Source organism: Brassica oleracea, chromosome C3, assembly GCF_000695525.1.
Source record: "Brassica oleracea var. oleracea cultivar TO1000 chromosome C3, BOL, whole genome shotgun sequence".
Taxonomy (NCBI): Eukaryota; Viridiplantae; Streptophyta; class Magnoliopsida; order Brassicales; family Brassicaceae; genus Brassica; species Brassica oleracea.
In genome coordinates, this window is record NC_027750.1 from 50,881,207 (window position 1) to 50,904,123 (window position 22,917).

The 22,917-nt window shown below is 37.9% G+C and overlaps 3 protein-coding genes and 1 long non-coding RNA gene across 5 annotated transcripts; 1 reads left to right on the top strand and 3 right to left on the bottom strand.

The window, feature by feature from the left end:
* Nucleotides 1–2,844: 2,844 nt before the first annotated feature.
* Nucleotides 2,845–6,193, bottom strand: LOC106334375. The gene is made up of 3 exons (XR_001268595.1): nt 6,013–6,193; nt 5,801–5,905; nt 2,845–4,962 (listed from the first exon to the last, which is right to left on the bottom strand). It is a non-coding gene; the product is annotated as an uncharacterized LOC106334375 (long non-coding RNA).
* Nucleotides 6,194–6,937: 744 nt separating this feature from the next.
* Nucleotides 6,938–8,477, top strand: LOC106334893 (uncharacterized membrane protein YuiD-like). Its single transcript, XM_013773278.1, has 5 exons — nt 6,938–7,274; nt 7,461–7,617; nt 7,706–7,756; nt 7,863–7,955; nt 8,177–8,477. Exons 1-5 carry the CDS (start codon nt 7,144–7,146, stop codon nt 8,249–8,251), a joined length of 507 nt encoding a protein of 168 aa, XP_013628732.1. The 5' UTR covers nt 6,938–7,143; the 3' UTR covers nt 8,252–8,477.
* A 74-nt stretch (nt 8,478–8,551) lies between these two features.
* LOC106334891 (U-box domain-containing protein 6-like) lies at nt 8,552–12,368 on the bottom strand. Of its 2 annotated transcripts, XM_013773276.1 has the most exons (6): nt 12,175–12,368; nt 11,967–12,067; nt 11,315–11,500; nt 11,131–11,238; nt 9,895–11,027; nt 8,552–9,789 (listed from the first exon to the last, which is right to left on the bottom strand). In XM_013773276.1, the coding sequence occupies exons 2-6, from the start codon at nt 12,015–12,017 to the stop codon at nt 8,976–8,978; spliced, it is 2,292 nt and encodes a 763-aa protein (XP_013628730.1). In that variant the 5' UTR covers nt 12,018–12,067; nt 12,175–12,368; the 3' UTR covers nt 8,552–8,975. The 2 variants fall into 2 exon arrangements, with proteins under 2 accessions (XP_013628730.1, XP_013628729.1); XM_013773275.1 differs by having other exon boundaries at nt 11,967–12,368.
* Nucleotides 12,369–12,794: 426 nt separating this feature from the next.
* LOC106334892 (nuclear pore complex protein NUP54) lies at nt 12,795–15,068 on the bottom strand. The gene is made up of 9 exons (XM_013773277.1): nt 14,454–15,068; nt 14,324–14,377; nt 14,187–14,246; nt 13,988–14,098; nt 13,716–13,781; nt 13,547–13,633; nt 13,343–13,444; nt 13,113–13,262; nt 12,795–13,031 (listed from the first exon to the last, which is right to left on the bottom strand). The coding sequence occupies exons 1-9, from the start codon at nt 14,910–14,912 to the stop codon at nt 12,918–12,920; spliced, it is 1,203 nt and encodes a 400-aa protein (XP_013628731.1). The 5' UTR covers nt 14,913–15,068; the 3' UTR covers nt 12,795–12,917.
* Nucleotides 15,069–22,917: the final 7,849 nt, after the last annotated feature.

Here is a 22,917-nt window from a genome sequence, read left to right on the forward strand (position 1 = left end):
ACCATGGATCATAAAATTTGAATGTGAGACTCTTAACAGTTTTAGTAATTTATAGTCGTTTGTAAAAATTCAAAATATAACATATACATAAAAATCTAAATTTTTATTATATGGTTATTGTGGTTATTTAATTTATTTAATAGTTTAAAATTAAACAAATATGATAGAAGATACACTATTTTTTTATCAAATCTTTATTATTTAAAATCATTAATTTCCATATATACTTTAGCCACATTAGGCAATTCCGCAAATTTTATTTAAGGAAATAATAAAGTACATTAATGATGAATTTATTGTTAGTTTAATAAAAAATTTATTATATAATTAGATGAACCAACATATTTCTCTAATGATTCTAAGAATCACTCTAGTGATAACATGTGGCTATAAAAAGAAGTTGTAATGTTTCTCAAATAATATATAGGGGATAGACTAGGGTCGGCTAGATGACTATTTACTTGAGGTTAAAGATCTGAAATAATATATATATATATATGTGACACAGTGCGTTGTATGATAATTTAGATATATAAAGTCGTATTGGTTGAACTGTTATAGTTACGGAAAGATTCATGCTAAAGATCAATATCTAAAGATTATACGTTTAGTCTTTTAACTTTAGAGCGTCTTTTAACCTTGGAGCATTCAAACTTTTTTGAGCATGTTAAGCTTTGTTTACAACAATTGACCATGCACTTTGATTTTAGAAGTACATAAAAGAAAAACTGAGTTAGTATTAAAAGTAATAAAAACACCAAACAGTTTATAGAGAGATTTTATTGAATATGTTCTTTCACAGCAACCTTGACGCATTGTTATATTGACTCATCATCAAAACACAAAACACATAAAAAAATGAGTGAATTCAATCAAAATCATACCAAGTGTTTTGCCTCTATGGCCGGAGCCTTAGCCTTTATGTGTCTCATGTCATGAGTTTGTTGTAATGGTTTTCGATATACTTCTTAGTTGCAGCATCTTTCTCCATTGTTGAACTCGAAATCAACTCTTCATCCTCTACAGCCTCCGACGTTGGAGATGGCATAATATTCGCTACCACCTGCTCTTTGTGATCCGTTTCACAATTCTCCTTTTTTTTGTCGCCCAAAAACATAAAAAAATGTTGCTATTTATCTTCCATTGGATTTATTTTTGTCGCAGCCATCGACGGAACACCGAGATGTCATCTCTACTTTCTTAGTCTTTCTTTTTTGCATGTGGTTTAAATTTGCCGATGAATTTGTAATTTCGGCTTACTCATGGTATTTATTTTAGGTCAAACTTTAAACTTTGTAATTTTTATGTTTTTTTTTAATTGTTAGATTTTATGATCCGTTAAAATAAATGACTTATATGTACAACATGTTAAAACAGATTTTTACTATAACTTGAAATTAAATAATATTTATTTACCAAAATATAAAAAATTAACCTTGAAAATATGAACATGTAAATATAATACTACTCCCAAATTTAGTAATACTATTAGTTTTAATAAATTATGTTCCTTTTTGTTTATGATATATAGTAGGGGTGGATCTCTTACATTTCTTTTATGTACACTTGAATTGCTTAAAAATAAAAACAGTTATATTTAATAGCAAAATGCCTGAATGGGTATTGATTTAGAATAGATTGGATATCCGAACTCAAACAGGTAATATCCAAAGCCGAATGGATATCTGGAAAAAACTAAACATATGTATACTTGCCTTTATATTTCTTGTTTACATCTCTCATTTTATTTAAAATATTTATATTGATGTTACACATACGTTAAGATTATATCATATACATATAATTACGGAGAAAATGATTTGTCACTCAATTAAAATGCATGTCAAGTTAATGTTTATTTATTTTTGAAATGTTATCTGCAAATTTATCAATCATTCAATCTATTAAAAAATAAAAAATCAGTTAAGTGAAATCTATATTTTTAAATAGAATAAACCTAAAAATTAAAAATTAAATTTTGTTTTCAAAATCTCAATATCCGAACTCAATCCAAAATAACCAAATCCAAACTAAAATACCCGAACCAAATCCAAAGTATAGAAATATCCGAACGGGTTCAATATCCATATATCGAAATACCCAAAAATCTGAAATACCGGACCGACCCCGAACGGGTATCCGACAAATAATCTTCTGCATTTTTTTATGTACACTTACTGTTTAAAACTAAAAACATTTATATTTATTTAAAACTTATTAATATCATTAAATTATGAAACTAATATGAAAATTATTTGACATATACATATATGGATGATGATGATTTATTAGCGAAGAAGAAAAAGATAGTCTCCATGTTTTAATGTCATTCTCGACTTTCCATGTGGGGATGAAACTTTATAATTTTATACAAAAATCTCTACTCGAACCCAAAATGCTAATCTCTTTTGGCTTTTTCTTCATTCTTCCCAGATTCTCTGTAGAGGAGGATCTATGAATCCATCTCCTCCCCCTATCTAAGCTCATCTTCTTCTTCTTTTCCATCGGTTACTCTGTTTCATAAGATTTTTTTTGACTGAAAGCATTCACAATGTTTCAGAAGCTTCCAGAAGCATCAATGGCCGAGAGTTTATCTGTTTATACGGAAAGGCTATCTCTTTCTACCACTCTCATCTAATCTTTCGTGATTTAAGCTTCTAGGTTACTCTGCATATTAGTTTTATCATTGGAATCAACCTTCAAAAATCTTCTCTTTTTTTCTTCATAAGATTTAAAGTTATGTTTTTTTAAGCTCTAGAGGTTTACTTATATTCTCAGGTTTTAATGTTTGATGTAAACAGGACAGTGCAGAAATTGTAATAAAACAACCAGAGAGATCACATCTGTTCTTAAAGATGATAGTTTTGGTGTTTGCAATGGTCTGTAGTCTCTACATTTGCTCCGTCTGCTTAAAACAGTTTAGTGTCCAAACCTCACAACTTGTTCGAGTTAGAACTCGTATCACTACTCGGATTCATTACCCAAAGCCAGAGACTTTCAATAGGTAAGTAACTCTCCTTGTTTCTTTGTTTGTTTATTTTTTTCTAACTTTGAAACTGATCTGAATGTGGGCACAATCCGGTGAGGTTCTTTGCGATACTATCGATGCAGAGATCAGGAAGCGGTTGGTTCGATATCTCTCCACCGATTCGTTACCCAATGCTTGAAAATATGACGACTATGAATCAGTTAAATGGAAAAGCTCCACTGCTTGTGTAGGTGGAAGCTCAAGCAACAACCGGACACCTCGGCGTTATCGGGAGTTAGCATCGTTATTTGCCAAAATTGCCGCCGCGGAGATGAAACGATTCAAGAGAAACCCTCGAACAAGTTAGCCATAAAACAATGAATTAGTATGATTTAAGAGATAAGAAGAGAAGATGAGTTCAAGAAGAGAAATACTCACATCTATTTATACTGTTTACACACCATCTTTCAGATCTAAGCAAAGCATTGAAGACGAATCGTGGAGGAGAGTCAATAGGATTTAACACGAAGCCATTAATCAAACCCTTGCAGGTCGGGAGACGAATCGCAAAAGTCACGCCTAGCCGTCGCACGAAGAAGAGCGATGAATTTCGTTTTCTCGCTGCAGCCGTAATAGGGATAGACGGAGCCCATTATCGTTGGGCCGGAAACACTTCTAATCTCACAGCCCATAAACACACTAAAGAACGAAACCGAAAATGTTGAAGTTTAATGAAACGTGCGGTTTGCCTTATGGACACGTGTCATTACGATATGAAATGACTTATCTACGTGGATCCTAGGTGTCTCTCTAAGGAGAGAGCAAACCATACTTTATATAAATATATATAATATATATATATTTCTTTTTCCCTAAAGAATAATAAATTATTAGTATTGTATCCCTAAACTCTAAAACATTGATAGGATGTTCATCGCATACCAAGTCCATTGAATAACAATTTGATATTAAAATTATCATCTGATCAGCATGAACTTAAAAAAAAACGGACTGCCCCATTGTATATCGTATACCTAGCACACGAATCAATAAACGCGTAATTTCAAGTGAATCCATAAACCCTAGAACTTTTTTTACAAATGTTGCCTCAATATAATGTTTACCATGCAAAAACAAACCATAAACCCCATATTGATCCGTGAATATATTATTGCCTATTATACATTTCCATTTACAATAGAATAATAATAATAATAATAATTAGATGAGCACAAACGAATTATGGAACTTTGAATTTTCCATAATTCAAACCATAAACCCTATATTGTCTATCAATTTTCCGACTTAATACTATTAATCGTTAATAATTTTGTTTATTGATCTTATCACTAATAGAAAATGTCTCACACAAACAACCGAATATGCAAATAAAGATATGCCTTGCGAAATGGATTACCAAAAATCTATCAAGTCAGTAACAGGTCCATATTTTCTAAGCATATTCTCTCAACAATAACGCAACATACGTCATTAATTACACTAACCACCAATATATTTCATTCCTTTGAAGTTTAATAATTAAGTTAAATTTCCATAATGAATCCAAAAATAATATATTCCTAATTTATAGCAAAACCTGACTCGCAAGGCACATCTTACTAACAATTTTTTAAATAAAATATTTAATATCTTTCTTTATTCTCACCAAATCTTTTCCTTTTGCTATATATACTATCTACTCGACCCATTCAACCTAACACCTTGCAAAAAAATTAGGCATAGAAAATGAAGCCTACACTGAAGTTATCATACATGTCCGATATCAAGGCGTACAAAACTGAAACGTGGATCCAAGTCAAAGTTTTTTCACACCTGGAAACAATAAAGTGAACAATTCGGTGAGACAACGGAAATCATTTTCTCTGACAAGATGGTAAACAATTTTGAGGTGCTTTTTGTCTGTAATATGAGAGTAAGGTTTCAGATGGCTATCAGTTACGAGCTGGTCATATGTCGGATCCAATATCTATACACTGCAAAAGTAAGATTTACATCAATTTTGTAAACATGGACGTGCATATATTATAACACACTTTTTGCTGCTCAGATACACTAAATACAACAAAATATCCAACTTCACAGAGGAGCAGACTTAACACAGATTTGAAAGGTATGTGTTGCTACTTTCATATATTCATTTTGATTTGGTATACTTTTAGCAAAATCTTAATAACTAAAATGTCTTTTGCAAACCAGCAACTGAGCAAATAATACAGAGCAAAACAATGTTACAATCTGGTGTGAAGCAAAGCAATCATGTTTTAAGAAAAGATGGTGCTAAGTCTACTCCTAAACTAAGGCAGACAGCAGTAACTGGAACTAATAACTCCAACGTTACGAATCCATCCCAGGTTGGGTATGTTTCAGATAATAACATCTTCCCTGAAGGTATATATCAGCACTCAAATATGTTTATTATGAACAGTTAATTTTTAGCAGTCAAGAAAGTGATGTATCAAATGTTTCCGATCATGCTCAAGATTTATTTAGAGAAGCTCTATCAGAGAAAGCAAACATTGAGTCTAAGACGGCAAAGATTAGAAAGATGTGTGAAAGCAAGAGGAAAATTAAAAAAAAAAAACATAATGATTAAAGAGTAAAGTATTAGTGATACTGAACATTGAGAGACTACCCCAAAAACTACAACTATGTAAACGTGTGTCAGCAAAGTTTTTCCTAAAATAATTCATCAATCATGCAGTCAGCAAAGTTTTTCCTAAAATATTTCATGTAATGCAGAGAAAAAATGATTTTCATTACGGTTAATACTTCAACTAAAAAATTAAATTCAAACCATCGGTATGTAAAGACCTTGATTTGTTTTGTTGGCTATTTGAAAAAATCTTCGATCTTTTGCTGAGTCAAATCGGATCTGATCGGAGATGACAGATATTTACCCGCCAGGTTATCAACTATCTGGTTTTGCAAGTTAAGAAAAAGCATCAAGAAACAAAAGAGAAGATAGTTTGAATCATAGATGAAGGAAACAAAAATGTACTTTCTCTCGATTATAAAAAATCAACCTGATCCACTCGAATTGTTGTACTCTCTTTAGATCGGTTAGGGTGAGGACGGTTATAGCGCTTCAGAAATCGATCATCGATTCTAGAAATGGAAGTTTGATGAAGATGAGCTTTCGGCATAGAAGATTCGAATGACTTTCCATTTTTTTTTAGCAAATTGACGGTCAATATTGATTTTTTGTCTGACCCTTTTCAAAACTAATGAAGATATTTTATGTTTTTGTTCTTATATTATTGCTGTCGGAAGCCCACTTAGACATGTTGAGAATTTTGTAATAAATGAACTTAATAATTAGCCCATATATTGTTTCAAAAAATAAAAAGCCCATATTAACTTTATGATTTAGTTTACGGTCTAAAAATCACTTTTTCAAACCCATTTAATATATTAACAAAATTAATTATAAAAAACCTTTATCAAAGTATTAAAATTGTTAAACATTTCATAAATCTTGATAACATATTTTACTCAGTATGTGAATACTTATTATTGACGGATATATATATATATAATTATATTTATATTTTTGACAAAAAAACACCGATAAAGATTATTTGTATTATAAAGTTGATATATTGTACCAAAAACACATTTCATACATCACATTTTATTTCATACAAACCTTAAATCATTTAATATAAATCATGCACACTCAAAACGTATGAAACCACTGCTAAAAATATACATAATATATTAAGTTCATACAAACAGTTAATAATAATAATTTTTGACAGCAAAAGTATAATATAAAATTTATTCGTTAATTCCTGCATTTTCAAAGCGCGGATCAAAATTTAGTTTTCTGTTAAAATTTGCCTAACATATCATACAATTGTTTTTTCTTTTTTCATAATAGAATTAAATATAATTATTATTAGGTTAAAAATGGAATAAATTTAGTTTTGGATTATTTTTCATAAAAAAAAAAAAAAAAAAGTTGGGTCAAAGAAAAGACGAAGAAGTTTGAACGTCTACGCAGACGCCATTGGATAGAGTTTTGAATCGGTATATGCCTTTATGGATTCTTCTTCTTCTTCTTCTTCTTCTTCTTCTTCGCCTCTCTCTAGCTAAAAGCTATCGCGCGAATTGATCGATCCCTGACAAGATCCATTCATCCACCATCGGGCGCCATGGAGGATTCCACGGCCACGACGACGACGTCTTCGACTCATCATTATTTCACCATTTTCACGAATTACCCTCTCATCTCCTCCCTCACGGCTTTCACCATCGCTCAATTCATCAAACTCTTCACCTCCTGGTACCTTTCTACATTCATAGTTAAAAAGGAGTGATCTTTGATACAGATCTGTCCTGATATTTTAATCCCGATCTTAAGCCGTTGGGCTTTCGTCGTGTGTGTGTGATTCTCTTAGTGTAAAGGATATAGATCTTTGGCGTTTCTAGTAATATAAAAGGAGGATCTTTTTTTTTGGTGGTTCTGCAGGTATAGGGAAAGGAGATGGGATCTCAAACAGCTTATTGGCTCCGGAGGAATGCCTTCTTCTCATTCAGCTACCGTTACTGCTCTCGCTGTAGCAATCGGTTTACAAGAGGGCTTCGGTGGTTCTCATTTCGCTATTGCTTTGATCTTAGCTTCTGTTGTAAGTTTTGGAACTCTTTCTTAGCTAGCTACTACTCTCTCTTGTTTGTTTATATTCTTTATATGTGTGATTCATTTTTGGGTGGCAGGTGATGTATGATGCTACTGGTGTCAGGTTACACGCTGGTCGCCAAGCTGAGGTTTCATTGCTGCCTCCAGCTTTTCTTTGTTTCATAGTATTGATTTTTTTCAATGATGCATTTGAGCTGTGGTATCCTCATCTCTGGGGTCTGATTCATTTTCCAGGTTCTCAATCAGATTGTCTACGAACTTCCTGCAGAACATCCCTTGGCTGAAAGCAGACCATTGCGTGAACTTCTCGGCCATACCCCTCCCCAGGTAATGTTATTACACTTGATTTGAACAATTATCAATCCTGGTGCTACAGACCACACAAACAGTCGAGTTGGGTTTGTGAGTTGATGGAAGTTGAACTTTAGAACAAAGTCAAGTTTGTTTTTTTACTTTGTATGTGAAATACTCTCTGGTTTGTTACTGTGCTTTGGTGAATCAAGTTCATGTTCTCATCAGATTCTGTTTTCCATTTGCTGAGAGATCAGGTCATTGCTGGTGGAATGCTTGGAAGTGTCACAGCAGTCACTGGATATTTATTTACCAGGGTAGCTACTAGCTAACGTAAACGAACCAATCATAGACGCAACTCGCCTGCTTCATTGCCTAGTGAAACCACTCGACAGTGGACAGAACCGAAGCAGATTTACATTCAAAGCCTTAGTTTGATTCACTACATATATAATCGTATTCATGAACTTTCTATTTGAAATGTAAAGAAAACTTGAAACATCATAACAAAAAAAAACGTCATCTTTATTTGGAAAATAATAAATAGAATACAAAGAATTTGTAGAGTAATTGGCATTGTTCATTGTTTACCAAGTATGATAGCGAAGACATCTCTCATCTGTAGAGTATGGTCCAAAGGAATACTACACTTCACACACCAAGCAATCTGTTCGTCTGATTGAATGTACATCAATATAACTTAGACAAGAAGCACAGAGACAGTTAAGCAAACTAAAAGACGAGTTCTGCTTTAAAGGCTTGTTGGCTCAGATTCTTTTTTTGGTCGAATTGGGTTCTGTTTTTGTACTGAAAGTGAGGTTTCATATATAGAAGGAAAAAAAATGAAACTGTTATACCAGTAAGCTATCTACACGATTACCTCTGGTGAGAGAGGAAAAGTGAGCAAAAATGGTGAGGTGAGGTCCCAAAGTGGCATTTACATGTCGTTCTTCCCTATCAGATGACTTGTGTAAGAAGTTAAGGATCAAAGGAAAAAAAACAGCTTTACATACGAGTATGTAAATGTGAACACACTCCAAATGTATCTTTTCCTTCTCAACGGTGGATGGAGTAGCTTTTCTTCCAGAAGAAGCTGAATGCTCTCGTCATTGTCCTCCTTGCAGAGGTTGATTTAAACAAAGGCTTCCCCTCTGACCCTGGTTGAGCTGAAGCTTGAGCAGGTACAGACATTGGCAATGGCGCAGACAAGCTTTTCCTGGGAGCGTCATCTTTATTCGGCGACGCCTGTTCTCGTTGCCTCTGTTCCCTGAACAGCATCAGAAGCTTCTGAGACTTGTCTCTTCCTCGGCTACTTCCATTCACCGAGATGGAAACCAGAGACGGAATCACTCCTTCTTGCAGCACCATCTGAATACACTGCTCGCTTCCCGTGCACAAGATCACAAGGCAAGAAACGGCCTGCTCTTGTTCCACCGTGTCACCAGCGTCCAGGACCGTTGCGAGAGTGCTGATCATCCCTTGTGATGATATCATCTCTTCTTTCCCTTCTTGGCTAGAGGCTAAGTTTATTAATACCGCTAATGACTTCTCTATCCACAAGTGGTCACCTGTTGATGCTAGGACTTGGAGGGTTTTGATTATGTTACATGAAAGGAGAGTGGGGATGTTGGGAGAGTGGGTTGAGAGGTTGTAGAGAGCGTGAAGAGCGTCCAGCTTGCACTGTGTTTCTCCCTTAAGAAGAAGCTTCACGAAAAAGGGAACTGCTTGACTTGAGCCAATCACTGGCTTGGCTTTCTCTAGGCAGGAGAGGTTTAGATATAACGCAGTTGCTGGCCCTTGGGAGTGAGGAAAAGTGATCATTTTCTCTAGCAGCGGGATGACTCCTGAAGTCAGCATCAACTCTTTGTTCCTACAGAACATCAAAACAAGCAAAACAGAAGATATTAGCAAAGAGCATACAGTGACGTTGCTTAGGACTTTTGATTGGTAACAAAGATAGGATGTGCTAACTAACCTGTTATTGTTGACTGCTAAGTTAAACAAAGCCATAGCTCCAGTTTCCTGTGCGGCTACATCGTTTTCATGAACAGCTGATTCTAAAAACCGCAAGAAAGCTTCAACAAACCCATTAGCTCCCATGAGGATCCTAGCCTCTTCATCATCCTTTAGCAACAGCCTGACGTTCTCTACTACTTTGCATTTTTCACCCAAGTCCTCCTCTTTGTCCAAGATAGCCAATATATCCTGATACTGTTCTAGAACATTGATAGCAGCAGAAGTCTCCTCAACATCTACATCAGCCACAGTGACATCTTCTTTGTGTTGTTGTTGTTCCGAACCAATAGTACTACTCTCCTCCAAAGGAACGAGTTTTGCGTCCTTCGGTGTGCAAGATCTACTATCAGAGTCAGACAGCGCTAGTCTCCAGTAGTTGAGGTCGAGAGATTGTGGTGGTTCAGTAGGGACTGTGATTCCATTCTGCTCACACCAGCTCGCAATCAGACCTTTCACACAGTAATTAGGAGTCAGGGAAAGATGTGGGAGCTGCTGCTGAGTCTTGGGGCAAGAGTTATGTCCATCACTCAACCATTTCTCGATACAGACACGTTCATAAGTCTGTCCAGAGGCAATAATGACAGGATCACACATAAGCCGCAAGGATATGGGACACCTGAGTTCTTCTGGTGGAGTTGGCATCATCTGTCCTGGTTTCCTACTGTTATTAACAGAACCAAACTTAGATAGCTGACGCCCAAACGCATGGGGACGGTCTTCATTACCAGTGGGGGAACATGGTGGCGAACACTGAGAGTCATTCTCATCCACAGGTTCGCTTCTGAAAAGCTTGGAGTATTTTCTCATGAGATGCAAGAGGTAAGCCACGATTGACTCTTTCCGTTTGTCTTCTTCCGCACGTGCCTTGTCAATGAGCTTCTTTAGAGCACGCCGCTCTGCAAGAGCTGATCTGGATGAAGTTATGCTGAGTTTAGTAGCTGCTTGGTGGAATATTTCAAGCTCGGCGTTGTCGGTGCCGTTGTCAAATTTCTTGCCTTGTTGGAGTAGTGCGATTATACTGTCGCCGACTTCTTTCTCTGATGGATCAAGCAAGAACTTGGTGTGCTCTAGTTCACCTACAATATCCAAAATCTGAAGAAACCAAAAAGAAAATTGTAGTTAGGATTCGAAACTAGAAACTAGTTGAGACCATTTGATCAATCAGATTGGTTATATTCACTTAAATAGACATCACCTGAGAGCCAATTGAGCTAGGGACAATGTCCTCCACGCGTCTAAGACTATCGATAAGTGCAGACTTTGTTTTCTCAAATTTTAACAGAACAGCTTCTCCAGTTATAGCCTGTTCAGAAGAAATGGAGGAATTGAAGAGACCCAAACACAAAAGAGTATATGTATCCAAAGGAAGAGAAACGGACCAAGTAAAGTTTGCTACACTCAGAGCAGTGTTGAAGAATGTTCTTGGCTTTCTCAAGCGCGATATGTAACGAGCACAAGGCTTGAATCCCTGATTTACTCCGGGGACGTGCTTCTTCCAAGGAAGGGAAGATAGACAATACGTTGCAATAAACTGCAGATAGTTCCTTGCACATATCTCTGTGTAACTGCATTTTCAGCAATGAAGGCCATTATCACACAACTTTAGTTTTGCATAGAGAGAACAAGACCCATCAAATTACATCTCTCAACCCAACATTTGGTTACAATTAACAAAGGCCAATGGGAAAAAAATGTATCAAAGGCAGCTACTAGACTCAATATAACCTTTTTTGCTATAACGTCAAAAATACATAACGAGAACTGTTGAACATACAAAACTTGTTGATAACATAGAGATGAATTTTTTAACGTTATGGTAGAGAAATGTGTTGCCTTTGGCTACCATTGATCAGGCTAAAGGCAACTACTAGACGCAAATCACATTGCAATAACGTAAGAACATACATAAAAGAGATGATAACATACGCAGAAAATCCCCATTTTTCTGTTCTATATGATTCCAACAGCCACCGACAGGGATTTTTTTTTGAAAGTGTGATAATTTAAAATTTTTAAATAAAGAGAGTATACCTTGGCATCGCTAGCAGCGAACAAATTCTCCTCGAGCTCGCTTAAATCCATTTTCCAAAAATCACCTAAGCCACAGCTTTATACAAACCTGAGAACAATCTCTTTTTCCAAAAAAGAAACAACATAAGCAAGAATCATGAATATCCTACAGCAAAGTTTTGGCCTTTTGTTCCAAATTTTATGGAAATTTCGATTCTTGAAAAATTACCGAGAATACTCTGAAAAATTAGTTATCACCAAGAAATAAAAAAAAAAAAAACAGAAAGAAAGGGAAGTAAATGTTAGGAGCATAACGGAACGGTAGAGCCTCGGCGGAAAAAGTGGGGTTTGATGAGAAAGAAAGGAAGTGTCAGCTCCACAAAACCAGCAATTTCTACGACCACTATTGAAACACGAACCTGACGCGATTTTTTTGCCACAATAACGACAAAACCAAAAAACAAAAAAAGCTGGAAGAAGAAAATAATAATAACACACGTGTGGCATTAAAGCCGCAACAACACCAAAACAAAACCGACAAGGGGAAAAAATAATTTTAACATTGCAGATATATAAACGTACCGGATATATATAAATCGGGAGCATCCACAAAAAGGCTTCTCAATAAACCTGATAAGCAATAAGGTATACATGCCATGTTAAAAGGCACTGTAGTATATGTAGCCTTACCTACCTTGTGTGGTTTATGCAGGAACGTGGTTAGAAACTATGACCAGACTAGATATATCTGGGAACACTACGTTAAAACATAAGGAACTTGAAACGGTGCACTAATCCTCTGAATCATTTCCGAAGAGGGCTCTCTATTTTAGTAACTGCATACATTGATGAAAAAGAAATCACACAATACATTGAGAATTTTTATAGCTCAGCTACTAAAGTACATGTCAAAAGTCCAAAGCCTTGTGCGAATCCAATAGTAAAGGAAATGAGACATTAGAAACTGGACATCTATGTGTCCTCGGTCATCTCTGTATCTTCAGCCACCATGATTTCCATATCCCTCATGTCTCGCTTCAATACGTTCCCGAGCCTCCCTATGGCTTCTGTCTCCTGTTGCAATACCTGTTTAACAAAGTCCCAAACAGTTTTACAATGAATTGGTTTAAGAAAACAAGCAAAGACTAAAGATCTCGCATCTCATACCTCCTGCATGTCAATCAGGCTCTGCTCGTCTATTTTAGTTGACCCCGGGAGATAAATGGAGCTACCAGCAGAGAAGGAATTTGCTTGAGCGCGACATATTGTCTGCAGACTTTGCACCCTCCTTGAAAGCTCTGCTCCAGGACCTTTCACCTGAGAATATATCCATGTTCTTGTTCTGTAGCAAACTGTGCAAACCTCAAAAAGTTGAATCTGATAGAAATGACACAGACCTGTCTTGTTATTCCAGTTAGCTTCTCAGACAGTTCGGCCTCTCCTTTTGTTAAGGGTAACCGGAAACCCTTCCCCTCTAAGCCCTCCACTATCCTCATCACCTTCAAGCACACAAGCCAAACCACAAGAGTAAATATAATTTGACTGTAATATGAACTGACATAAACAAGATGAGATTTTCAATGTAACGATTTCTCTCTCACCCTCAACATGCGTCTTTGAAGATTCTGCTCCTTCTGTCTCAACCTTTCAATAGACGGAAAGGTATGTGCTTGCAAATGTCTTTGAAGCTGTAAAATAAAAATCAAACAATTTCTTGTAAGATGAGTATCAAGTGAAAATACGAGAGACAGTGGAGATATGATAAGTCACCATTTTCACGTTGCTCTGAGTAGTTTTTATTCTTTCCCTATCTGATACGAGAACTTCATCTTGAAGCTGCAGGTACCCAACACAAAGAGTGTCAATATTCATTTATCAAATGTACTGAATAATTGAATTTTTCCACATCTCTTGAATGTCAATCTCCAAAAACAATAAGTGCTTAATCCCCCTCATAAACAAACTTGCTGACATATAGAAAAGAAACTAAACCCACTGAACAAAAAAAAAATTAAGAAACTTGGCAGTAGACGAAATCTAACCTTAAGGCGCTGAGAAAGATCTTTAAAGCCTTGCACAAGCTGAGGCCAAAGGCGCTCTCTTTCTGATGAATCCATGCCTTCAAGTTTGCTCATGGCCTCTGCCCACATTATCTACCCACCAAGACAAATCAATAACAAAAGACTCATTATACACAAGAAAGCTACACATTTCCATGAAACGATTCAAGAAGATTCTCACATCTGATACAGCTGCAGGCTTGACACGATACTGCTGTTCAGTCACACTGAACAAAAGATGCTGCAACCAAATGGAAGAAACAACAGTTTTAACTTAAACAGATACATCTCACACAACTCATAATTTTCCACACTAACCTTAAACGCATACTTAGGGTTCGTCGGATCTTCTTTATAGGCTTCAACTATGGCCTAAAACAAAATCGAGTGAAAGACACGATGCTTAGGATTAGGGATTTCAGATCTGGAATTGCAAGATATAGCAAACCTGGATATCACGATCGGCGAGGGAGAAAGGAATGGGAGCAACGGGAGCCATCTGAGTAGTCAATTGCGTATTTTGGAAAGGCGTCTGCTGCTGCGCCGTGTTGAACGGCGACTGAAAACCGAAACCAGTAGACGCCGGCTGCTGGAACGGCGACGTCTGCTGCTGCTGCTGCTGCTGCTGTTGCTGTGGCTGCTGAGATGAGAACGGAGTGGAGAAGAGCGAGTTGCCAAATCCGCCCGAGGCGAAGGAAGATGTCGACGGCGTCCCGAACGCCGGCGTGGATGAAGGCGTGCCGAAGGCCGGCGTGGCTGAGGGCGTTCCGAAGGCGGGCGTGGACGACGGCGTACCGAACGCAGGGGTAGACGAAGGAGTGCCGAAGGCGGAGGTTGAGGAGGAACCGAACAACGGCGTGGACGACGGAGTGCCGAACGCCGGCGAAGAAGACGGAGTGCCGAACATGGGGATAAGAGAGAGGTTAGATCTGAGTGAAGAGAGAGAGAGGGAGAGAGGTTTTAGGGTAAAGATGCAGCCCAACTGTTCGACGGAATTACCAGCGCCTTGGCGGAAGCTTTTAGGGCTTTGTTGGATTTTTCTTCATTTTGCGCTTCTCTTCCAAAGTATTTACTCTCTTTTTTTTTAACACATTGGCTTATTTATTTTAAAAATTACTAATATTTAAATATTTGCAGTTTATGTTACAAAAAGAAAACTAATATTTAATTGTTTATCATTCAATACAAATTAATGATTTTAATGCACTTTTGGAATCAATAAATCTTCAGCCAAAACAAACTGTTTTTAATGTACTTTTGGAATCAATAAATCTTCAGCCAAAACAAACTGTTTTAAACTTTCAAAATATTTGTATGGTTGATAATTCTTGCAATCAAAATTCACAATATACCAGCTACGATTGGATTTGGAAAATGCATTAGAGAAAAATATAACTTCTAGACACCAGACACCAGAAACCAGAGGAGGTTGTCTCCAATATAAGCTAAACTTGAAACATTCTTATGAACGAATGAAATGTAAGCTCTACTGTTCAACATGTCAACTCTTTGAAACAGATTGTCAAAAACTGATAAAGATGATTCACAATCCATGGGCATGGCACAACTTCTGGACAAATTCAAAGAAAACAGCAATACTAAAAAGAAGTATTCGAACTTTCACAACTGGATACTTTCCTTGAATGCTTGAACATTAAATTCTACAGTAGATTCATTAACCAAGCTTCCAAATCTTTTCATACCAAGTTATGTTTGTTGGTTATTCTTTTTAAGTTTGATTATCTAGTCTTAGATTCATCCAGTTTTGTAATCTGTGTTTGGCTTATATCCCAGTGATAACGACTTGGTTGAAAACATTGTTAATTGTGCATATATAACTTTGGTCCTTTCGGTTGTGGAAGGAAAAGTTTCATGGAAGCCAGCAATACTACTTGGGGCATTTTTTTTTTTTTTGATAAGTATGTTAATTATTATTAAAAATGAAACTGAGTTGTACATTTATAAATGTTTGAACGGTAAAGCCGATTAATGCCAAAAAAAGTTAAAAAAAAAACAACAAAAGGCTTAAATGATGAGATAGAAGATCAACATCACACTAGACAGTATGCTTGAGCCATACTTGCATTAGGCAACCGAATTTGCTGCGGTTCTTCCTGGCTAGGATTATGTTCCTGAGAAGTCTGTCAATGTCTTTGCAGAGGCAAGGAGGAGTGGAAGTGAGACCTTTGGGGAGACGGTTGTTGCGCTCGAACCAAATGCTATATTTGGTGGCCTGAGCAGCAAGACGTCTGAGAGTGAGAGGGCTCGTTGTGTCTCCAACATCGAGCCAGACAATAAGAGCAGTCCTGGTGTGGAAGTAGAACGGTCTGTAGCCGAGACGTATAGTGATCTCCTTCCATATATGTTCGCTGAAAGAGCACCTTAGGAAAAGGTGGTCTCTGCTTTCATCATAGTGTCCACATAACAAGCACGTTTTGACAATGCTTGTATCCCAAGCAGCAAAGCGACAACGGGTTGGTAATCTATCATAGTTAGCTACCCACATGTTGAAAGCATGCTTAGGTATATGCCCACTGAACCAGACAACAGATTCCCAATCTACTCAAGTTCCTCGAGGTCTAACAGATTCCCAAGTTTTACTAGTCGAGAAGGAGTCAAGGTATTTGTCATTTACGTACCATTTGAAGACGTCAGGACTGTCTGTTGACGATGGGAGAGTGGTAGAACAGAGGAGGATTTGAAGTTTCTCTGCTTCAAGAGATCTCGCAGGTCTTAGAGACCAGCCAGTAGATGTGCAACAATCCTTTACCCTGGCGGAAAGAGGGACACCGATGTGGGCGGAACCATCACTTCCAAAGAACTCAATTAGCGTGTTAAGCAAATAGTTGTATTATTCGATTAAGAAAGAAATAACAATATCAAATTCACCAAGAACCAAAGTTCCGAATGAATCTGATCCTCAGAAACGAGAACAAGCTCTCGAATCTGCCAATCTTGTGAGATAACTCTCTACAAGCCTATGATTCTGTTACAATCTAACGAAATGTATCTATATTTCTCATAACTCTTTTATTTATTCACTTCTTTATTCTTCAAGTCTTCTTTTCCACATCATCCTGCCACGTCTGCTTCCTCATTTGTTCTCGACCTCTTCCGAACGTAGACTCTCAACGGTCTATCAATACCCGCCGCGTCGAAACGAAGCTTGTCCTCAAGCTTCAGATGAGGAAATTGCTTAAGTAACATTATTGCATTCTCCCATGAATTCTCATAATCTGGTAAACATGTCCAAGAAACCAACGCTTCCAAACAACCCTGTGCATCATAGCGTGTGTCTAACACCTGGGCCGGTTCAATCACCACCTCCTCTGCATCAGATAACGAATGCGGTAAATCCAATAACCGGTTTCAATTGTGAGACGTGAAACACATTATGAATTTTTGACCCCACTGGTAGTTTCAGCCGATACGCCACCGCTCCAATACGACCAGTAACTTCAAATGGATCAAAGTAACGAGCCGCTAGCTTTTGGTACAAACGTTTGACCACCGAACATTGTCGAAACGGTCGTAGCTTCAAAAACACCATATCACCCACCTGAAACACTAGCTCTCTCCTATGTTTATCAGCATTAGTCTTCATTCGATCCTGAGCCAATAACAAATGTTGTTTAATCTGCTTCAACATACTATCCCTTTCCTTCAACATGCATTCCAAATCAAAGTTAGCAGTTGATCCCTCTTCAAACTTCAATATAGATGGAGGATCCCGTCCATATACGACCCGAAACGGCATTGTCCCCAAAGCGGTATGATAGTTTTTATTATACCATAATTCCGCCCACGGTAAGTATTTTGCCCACAACTTTGGATGAGACGAGGCAAAGCAACGCAAATATGTTTCAAGACATCGGTTAAGGACATCTGTTTGCCCATCAGTCTGCGGATGAAAGGCTGTGCTATATTTAAGCTGTGTTCCTCCCAATCTGAACAAACTCTTCCTAAAATAACTTAAGAAGATGCGATCTCTGTCCGATACAATAGACGCCGGAAAACCATGTAAGCGAACGATCTCTTTAATGAACACATTTGCAACGTCCACTGCCGTAAATGGGTGCTTCAGACTTAAGAAGTGAGCAAATTTGCTTAGACGGTCAACCACTACCAGAACCACATTCACCCCTTCTGAAACCGGAAGCCCTTCGATAAAATCCATAAAAAGACCATCCCACACCTGTTGAGGACTAGGTAATGGTTGTAAGAGCCCAGCCGGAGTTACCGTTGAATATTTATGTCGTCGACATATATCACAAGCGGCCACATAAGCCTGAATGTCCTTTCTCATCTTGTGCCAATGAAACACCGCTTGAACACGTTTGACAGTCTTCAATACCCCTGAATGACATCCCAAAAGACTGTCATGATATTCTCTAAGAATCAACGGTATATGAGTTGAATCTTTTACCAACAACAAGCGACCCTTATACCGTATTCTGCCATGCACAATGTCGTAGCCAGCTTTCTTAAATGTCCCATTATCAATCGCTGTCTTCAATGTTTGTAACTCCTGTGATTGATCAATCTCCGCAAAGATGTCTTGCATTTGAATACTCGCCGGAACAGTTAATGCAGCTAATGACAACTCTGTCAGCTCAGAATTATGCACTCCCACCCGAGATAAATCGTCTGCAGCTTTATTCTCCACTCCTGGCTTAAAGATTATATCAAAATCATAGCCCAAAAGCTTAGTAAGCCACCGTTGATAATCCAAAGAAACTTCTTGTTGTTCCAAGAGAAATTTCAAACTTTTTTGGTCAGTGTGCACTATAAACTTCCTACCAAACAGATAGTGATGCCACTTCTGAATCGCTAGTACTATTTCCATCAATTCCCGCTCGTAAATGGGTTTTATTTGTTCCCTATCTGGCAAACCTGAGCTGAAATACGCCACTGGCCTCTGATTTTGCATCAATACCGCGCCCACTCCATAACCAGACGCATCAGATTCTACTACAAACGTTTCAGAAAAATCTGGTAACGTTAAGACCGGTGTTGTACACATCGCAATTTTCAACTCGTCAAATGCTTTCTTAGCTTGTATCGACTATTCAAAAGCATCCTTCTTCAATAGACTAGTCAATGGTCGAGCTATAGAACCATACCCCTTCACAAACTTTCTGTAATAGCCTGTTCAACCCAAAAATCCTCTTAAAGCCTTCACTGTTTTTGGAATAGGCCGTTTACGCATTGCCTCTGTCTTTTCTGGATCAGTCGAAACACATTCACTGCTTATCAAATGACCCAAATACTCCACCTTCGATTGTCCAAAAGAGCTTTTTTTTTATTAGCAAACAGTTGGTGTTTCTCAAACAGCTTCAGAACAATCTCCAAATGTTGTACATGCTCCTCCACGGTCTTGCTATATATGAGAATATCGTCAAAGAACACCAAGATGAATTTTCGCAAATATGGTCTGAATATCTCGTTCATGAGAGCTTGGAATGTAGCCGGTGCATTTGTTAAACCAAACGACATCACTACAAACTCATAATGACCATCTGCTGTCCTGAATGTTGTCTTGTGTATATCTTGCTCTTTCATTCGAATTTGATGATAACTAGATCGCAAGTCAAGCTTAGAGAAGATCTGAGCTCCGAACAACTCATTTAGTAGCTGATCAATCATAGGAATGGGAAATTTGTCAGCCACTGTTACTCTATTCAATGCTCTGTAGTCAATGCAAAATCGCCAAGTCCCATCCTTTTTCTTTACCAACAACACGGGACTGGAATAAGGGCTGCGAATTGGATGAATGATGCCCGATTGCAACATTTGAGAAACCATCTTTTCCATCTCTTCCTTATATGAGTGAGGATAACGGTAAGGACGAACACTTACGGGCCCAATACCTGCTACAAGATTGATAGTGTGCTCTCTATCACGCAGAGGCGGTAACTGAGTTGGCTCAGCAAAAACTTTCAAGTGCCTTTCCAGTAAGTGCTCTATCGGAAGTGGAATCTCTTGTTGCTTATCGGAAATATTGACCTGGAAGAACTCAATGTCAATTCCATTTAAGTGAGACTTATTTAGCTGCAAACCTTTCTGACTCATGTGCCCATTCTGAAGTGACGAATCGCCATATAATGTCACACGCTCCCCTTTGAAAACAAAAGACATCTCGTGTTTTTCCCAATCAACTTCATACTTCCCCAGCGTGCGAAGCCACTGAACTCCGAGGATCATATTGACTTGTCCCAGTTCCAACATGATAAAATCAGCTTTGTCTTCCAACACTGGCAAGCCAAAATGTACATCCTTGCAAACACCCGTTCCATTGACAGAAATACCATTACCCAATATGATCTCCAATTTCCTATCTCTCACTGGCGTGATTTGTAATTGTTTAACCACCGTGGGAGATAAGAAATTATGTGTTGCACCACTGTCAAGCATTACCACTATCTTCATCTGTCCAATGTTACCCCACACCTTCGTTGTCGTTGGTGAAGATAATCCAAAGAAAGCAGCTAGTGATATCTCCATGAGTTCTGTAACCACACCATTTTCATCTTCAAAAGTATCTATCCATTCTTCATTATGTAACTCGACTTCACAACCATCAATCACCGTTAACACTTGTAAACCCACTGATTTGCATTCATGAGTCTTGGACCACTTCTCATCATACTGATAACACAACCCCAAACGTCTTTTCTCTGCCACCTCTGCTGGAGTTAGACGTTTAGCTCCTGCGTGACCACCCTGTCTTTGTTGTTTAACTTGTTGACTGCTACTACCCGTCTCTTGGCTGTTACTGTTGTATTTTGATGACGATCGCAGAGGAATAAAACCCGTAGAACGTGATGTCGTGACTGTATGAGCAACCCTTGCTACTGACTTACAAAACGCACTGTCCTCCATCATGCTCACTGCCGCAATGTGCTGACATAATCCCTTTGGTTCATTCATCTTAATCACCTCTTTCATCTCAGGTTTCAGGCCATTAAAAAATACATGAACCAAATTCTTTTCATCTATTCCCGTCACCATTGATCGTAACTCTTCAAACTCATTGATGTACTCTGTAATTGACCCCTTAGATTGCAAACAGTCTTTTCCCCGGTTCATCTTCCATCCGTTGAGTAAAACGCAATACCAATCTTTCCTTGAAGTCTTCCCAACTAACAAACGGTTCTTCCTCCAACTCAATGTTAAACCAATTCAATACTGTCCCCTCAAAACGCACAGATAGCAAATCAAATCTCTCCCGTTCAGAGAAATTCCCTAATCGAAAGAATCTTTCTGCTCTATTGATCCATACGTTTGGATTAGCTCCCACAAAGTTAGGAAGGTCCACTTTTTCAACAATTCACTCCTAGATTCCAGATTATTCGCGATTCCTCGATAACCTAACGATTGATCTTCCATAGGCGTAACTGGAATCGAACGATGTACCTGATCTTGTTGAATCGAAGTTCCTGCAACTGCCTTCCCCGCAGCTTTTTCAGCTTGCTGCCATGCTTCCATTCGCGATAACGTCTGTGCGATTGTTGCCATCTGCGTTGATAACTCTTCGTTCGACTTCGTAAGACGTTCCCAACCTCCGTGAATCGCCTCGACTTATTTCCGCAAATTACCAATATTATTATGCATTTCTTCCAAATCATTATCGAACGATGCGATCGACGCCATCTCCGTCGTTCGCCGCTCCGCTTTGCCGAGCACAATCTGTTTCTCCGTTGCGTAGATCCGATAGAGTCACCGCACCAATTTGTTCAGCAAATAGTTGTATTATTCGATTAACAAAGAAGTAACAATATCAAATTCACCAAGAACCAAAGTTCCGAATGAATCTGATCCTCAGAAACGAGAAAAAGCTCTCGAATCTGCCAATCTTGTGAGATCACTCTCTACAAGCCTATGGTTCTGTTACAATCTAACGGAATGAATCTATATTTCTCATAACTCTTCTATTTATTCACTTCTTTTTTCTTCAAGTCTTCTTTTTCACGTCATCCTGCCACGTCTGCTTCCTCATTTGTTCTCGACCTCTTCCGAACGTAGACTCTCAACGGTCCATCACAGCGGTCCTATAGGTAACCAATAATCAAACCAAAAGAACGCCAAAGCACCATTTCCAATCTCACATCTTAGGAATTGTTCAACCATTGACCAGATCCAAGAACATTGTTTTTTCTCATCCATACTCCATAGGCTGGCCCCTTTAAGCCGGTGCTTCTTGGTCCATTTTGCCCAAAGAGACTTGGATTTAGAGTGCAATAACTAGACAAGCTTTAGCGAAAGAGTCTTATTCCAAGTATGCAAGTCTCGGAGTCCTAGACCACCCTCAGAGCGAGGTAAGCAAACGGTTTTCCATGATAACTTAGCAGCTGCTCTATTGGTGATATTTCCGTGCCAAAGAAACCTTGAGCAGATGGACTCGATAGCTTTGATACTTGGTGTATTCGAATCAGCAAACACATCTTATAGCAATATATCTCAGAATTCATGGTTATAAATTCACAGGTCTGACGACAGCAATGCCAAAATTGGAATGTGGCAGCAGAGTCATCTTCTGATCCAAACGAAAGAAAATAATGGAAAGAAGAAAGAGAGGCAGCTTGATTCTGCTCTTCTCAGTTTCAAACGTTAGTAGCAATCGAATTTTAATGGGCGAGGTTCACCGAGCTGATGATTTTTAAAAAAAATTCTTTTGTACAAAATCTTTTACATGTAGAGATAAATATGAACAAGAGCTTCTCAAACTTCTCCTTGGGCGCTCTCTTTTTTTTCAGGCACATTCCAGAAGAGGAATAAATCACAAATGGGAAAGAAAAATAATCGTGAAAGCATATTTCCACAGGCTTAGTATCATACACACCACAAACATATGAATCATTGACAAGTTTAATGGCCATACACACACACAAAGGGAATGAAGCAAAATTAAA

Bases quoted from the DNA above. Each gene is read 5' to 3' on its own strand.
- LOC106334893 (XM_013773278.1), top strand. From the start codon at position 7,144: ATGGAGGATTCCACGGCCACGACGACGACGTCTTCGACTCATCATTAT. The intron at 7,275-7,460 runs GTACCTTTCTAC...GTGGTTCTGCAG, and splicing joins ATCAAACTCTTCACCTCCTG to GTATAGGGAAAGGAGATGGG. The intron at 7,757-7,862 runs GTTTCATTGCTG...TTCATTTTCCAG, and splicing joins ACGCTGGTCGCCAAGCTGAG to GTTCTCAATCAGATTGTCTA.
- LOC106334891 (XM_013773276.1), bottom strand. From the start codon at position 12,017: ATGGATTTAAGCGAGCTCGAGGAGAATTTGTTCGCTGCTAGCGATGCC. The intron at 11,028-11,130 runs GTGATGTCTATT...TGGTTTCTTCAG, and splicing joins CTAGCTCAATTGGCTCTCAG to ATTTTGGATATTGTAGGTGA. The intron at 9,790-9,894 runs GTTAGTTAGCAC...GATGTTCTGTAG, and splicing joins TTAGCAGTCAACAATAACAG to GAACAAAGAGTTGATGCTGA.
- LOC106334892 (XM_013773277.1), bottom strand. From the start codon at position 14,912: ATGTTCGGCACTCCGTCTTCTTCGCCGGCGTTCGGCACTCCGTCGTCC. The intron at 13,782-13,987 runs GTTAGATTTCGT...GGGTACCTGCAG, and splicing joins ATCTTTCTCAGCGCCTTAAG to CTTCAAGATGAAGTTCTCGT. The intron at 13,634-13,715 runs GTGACTTATCAT...TTTATTTTACAG, and splicing joins CTCAGAGCAACGTGAAAATG to CTTCAAAGACATTTGCAAGC.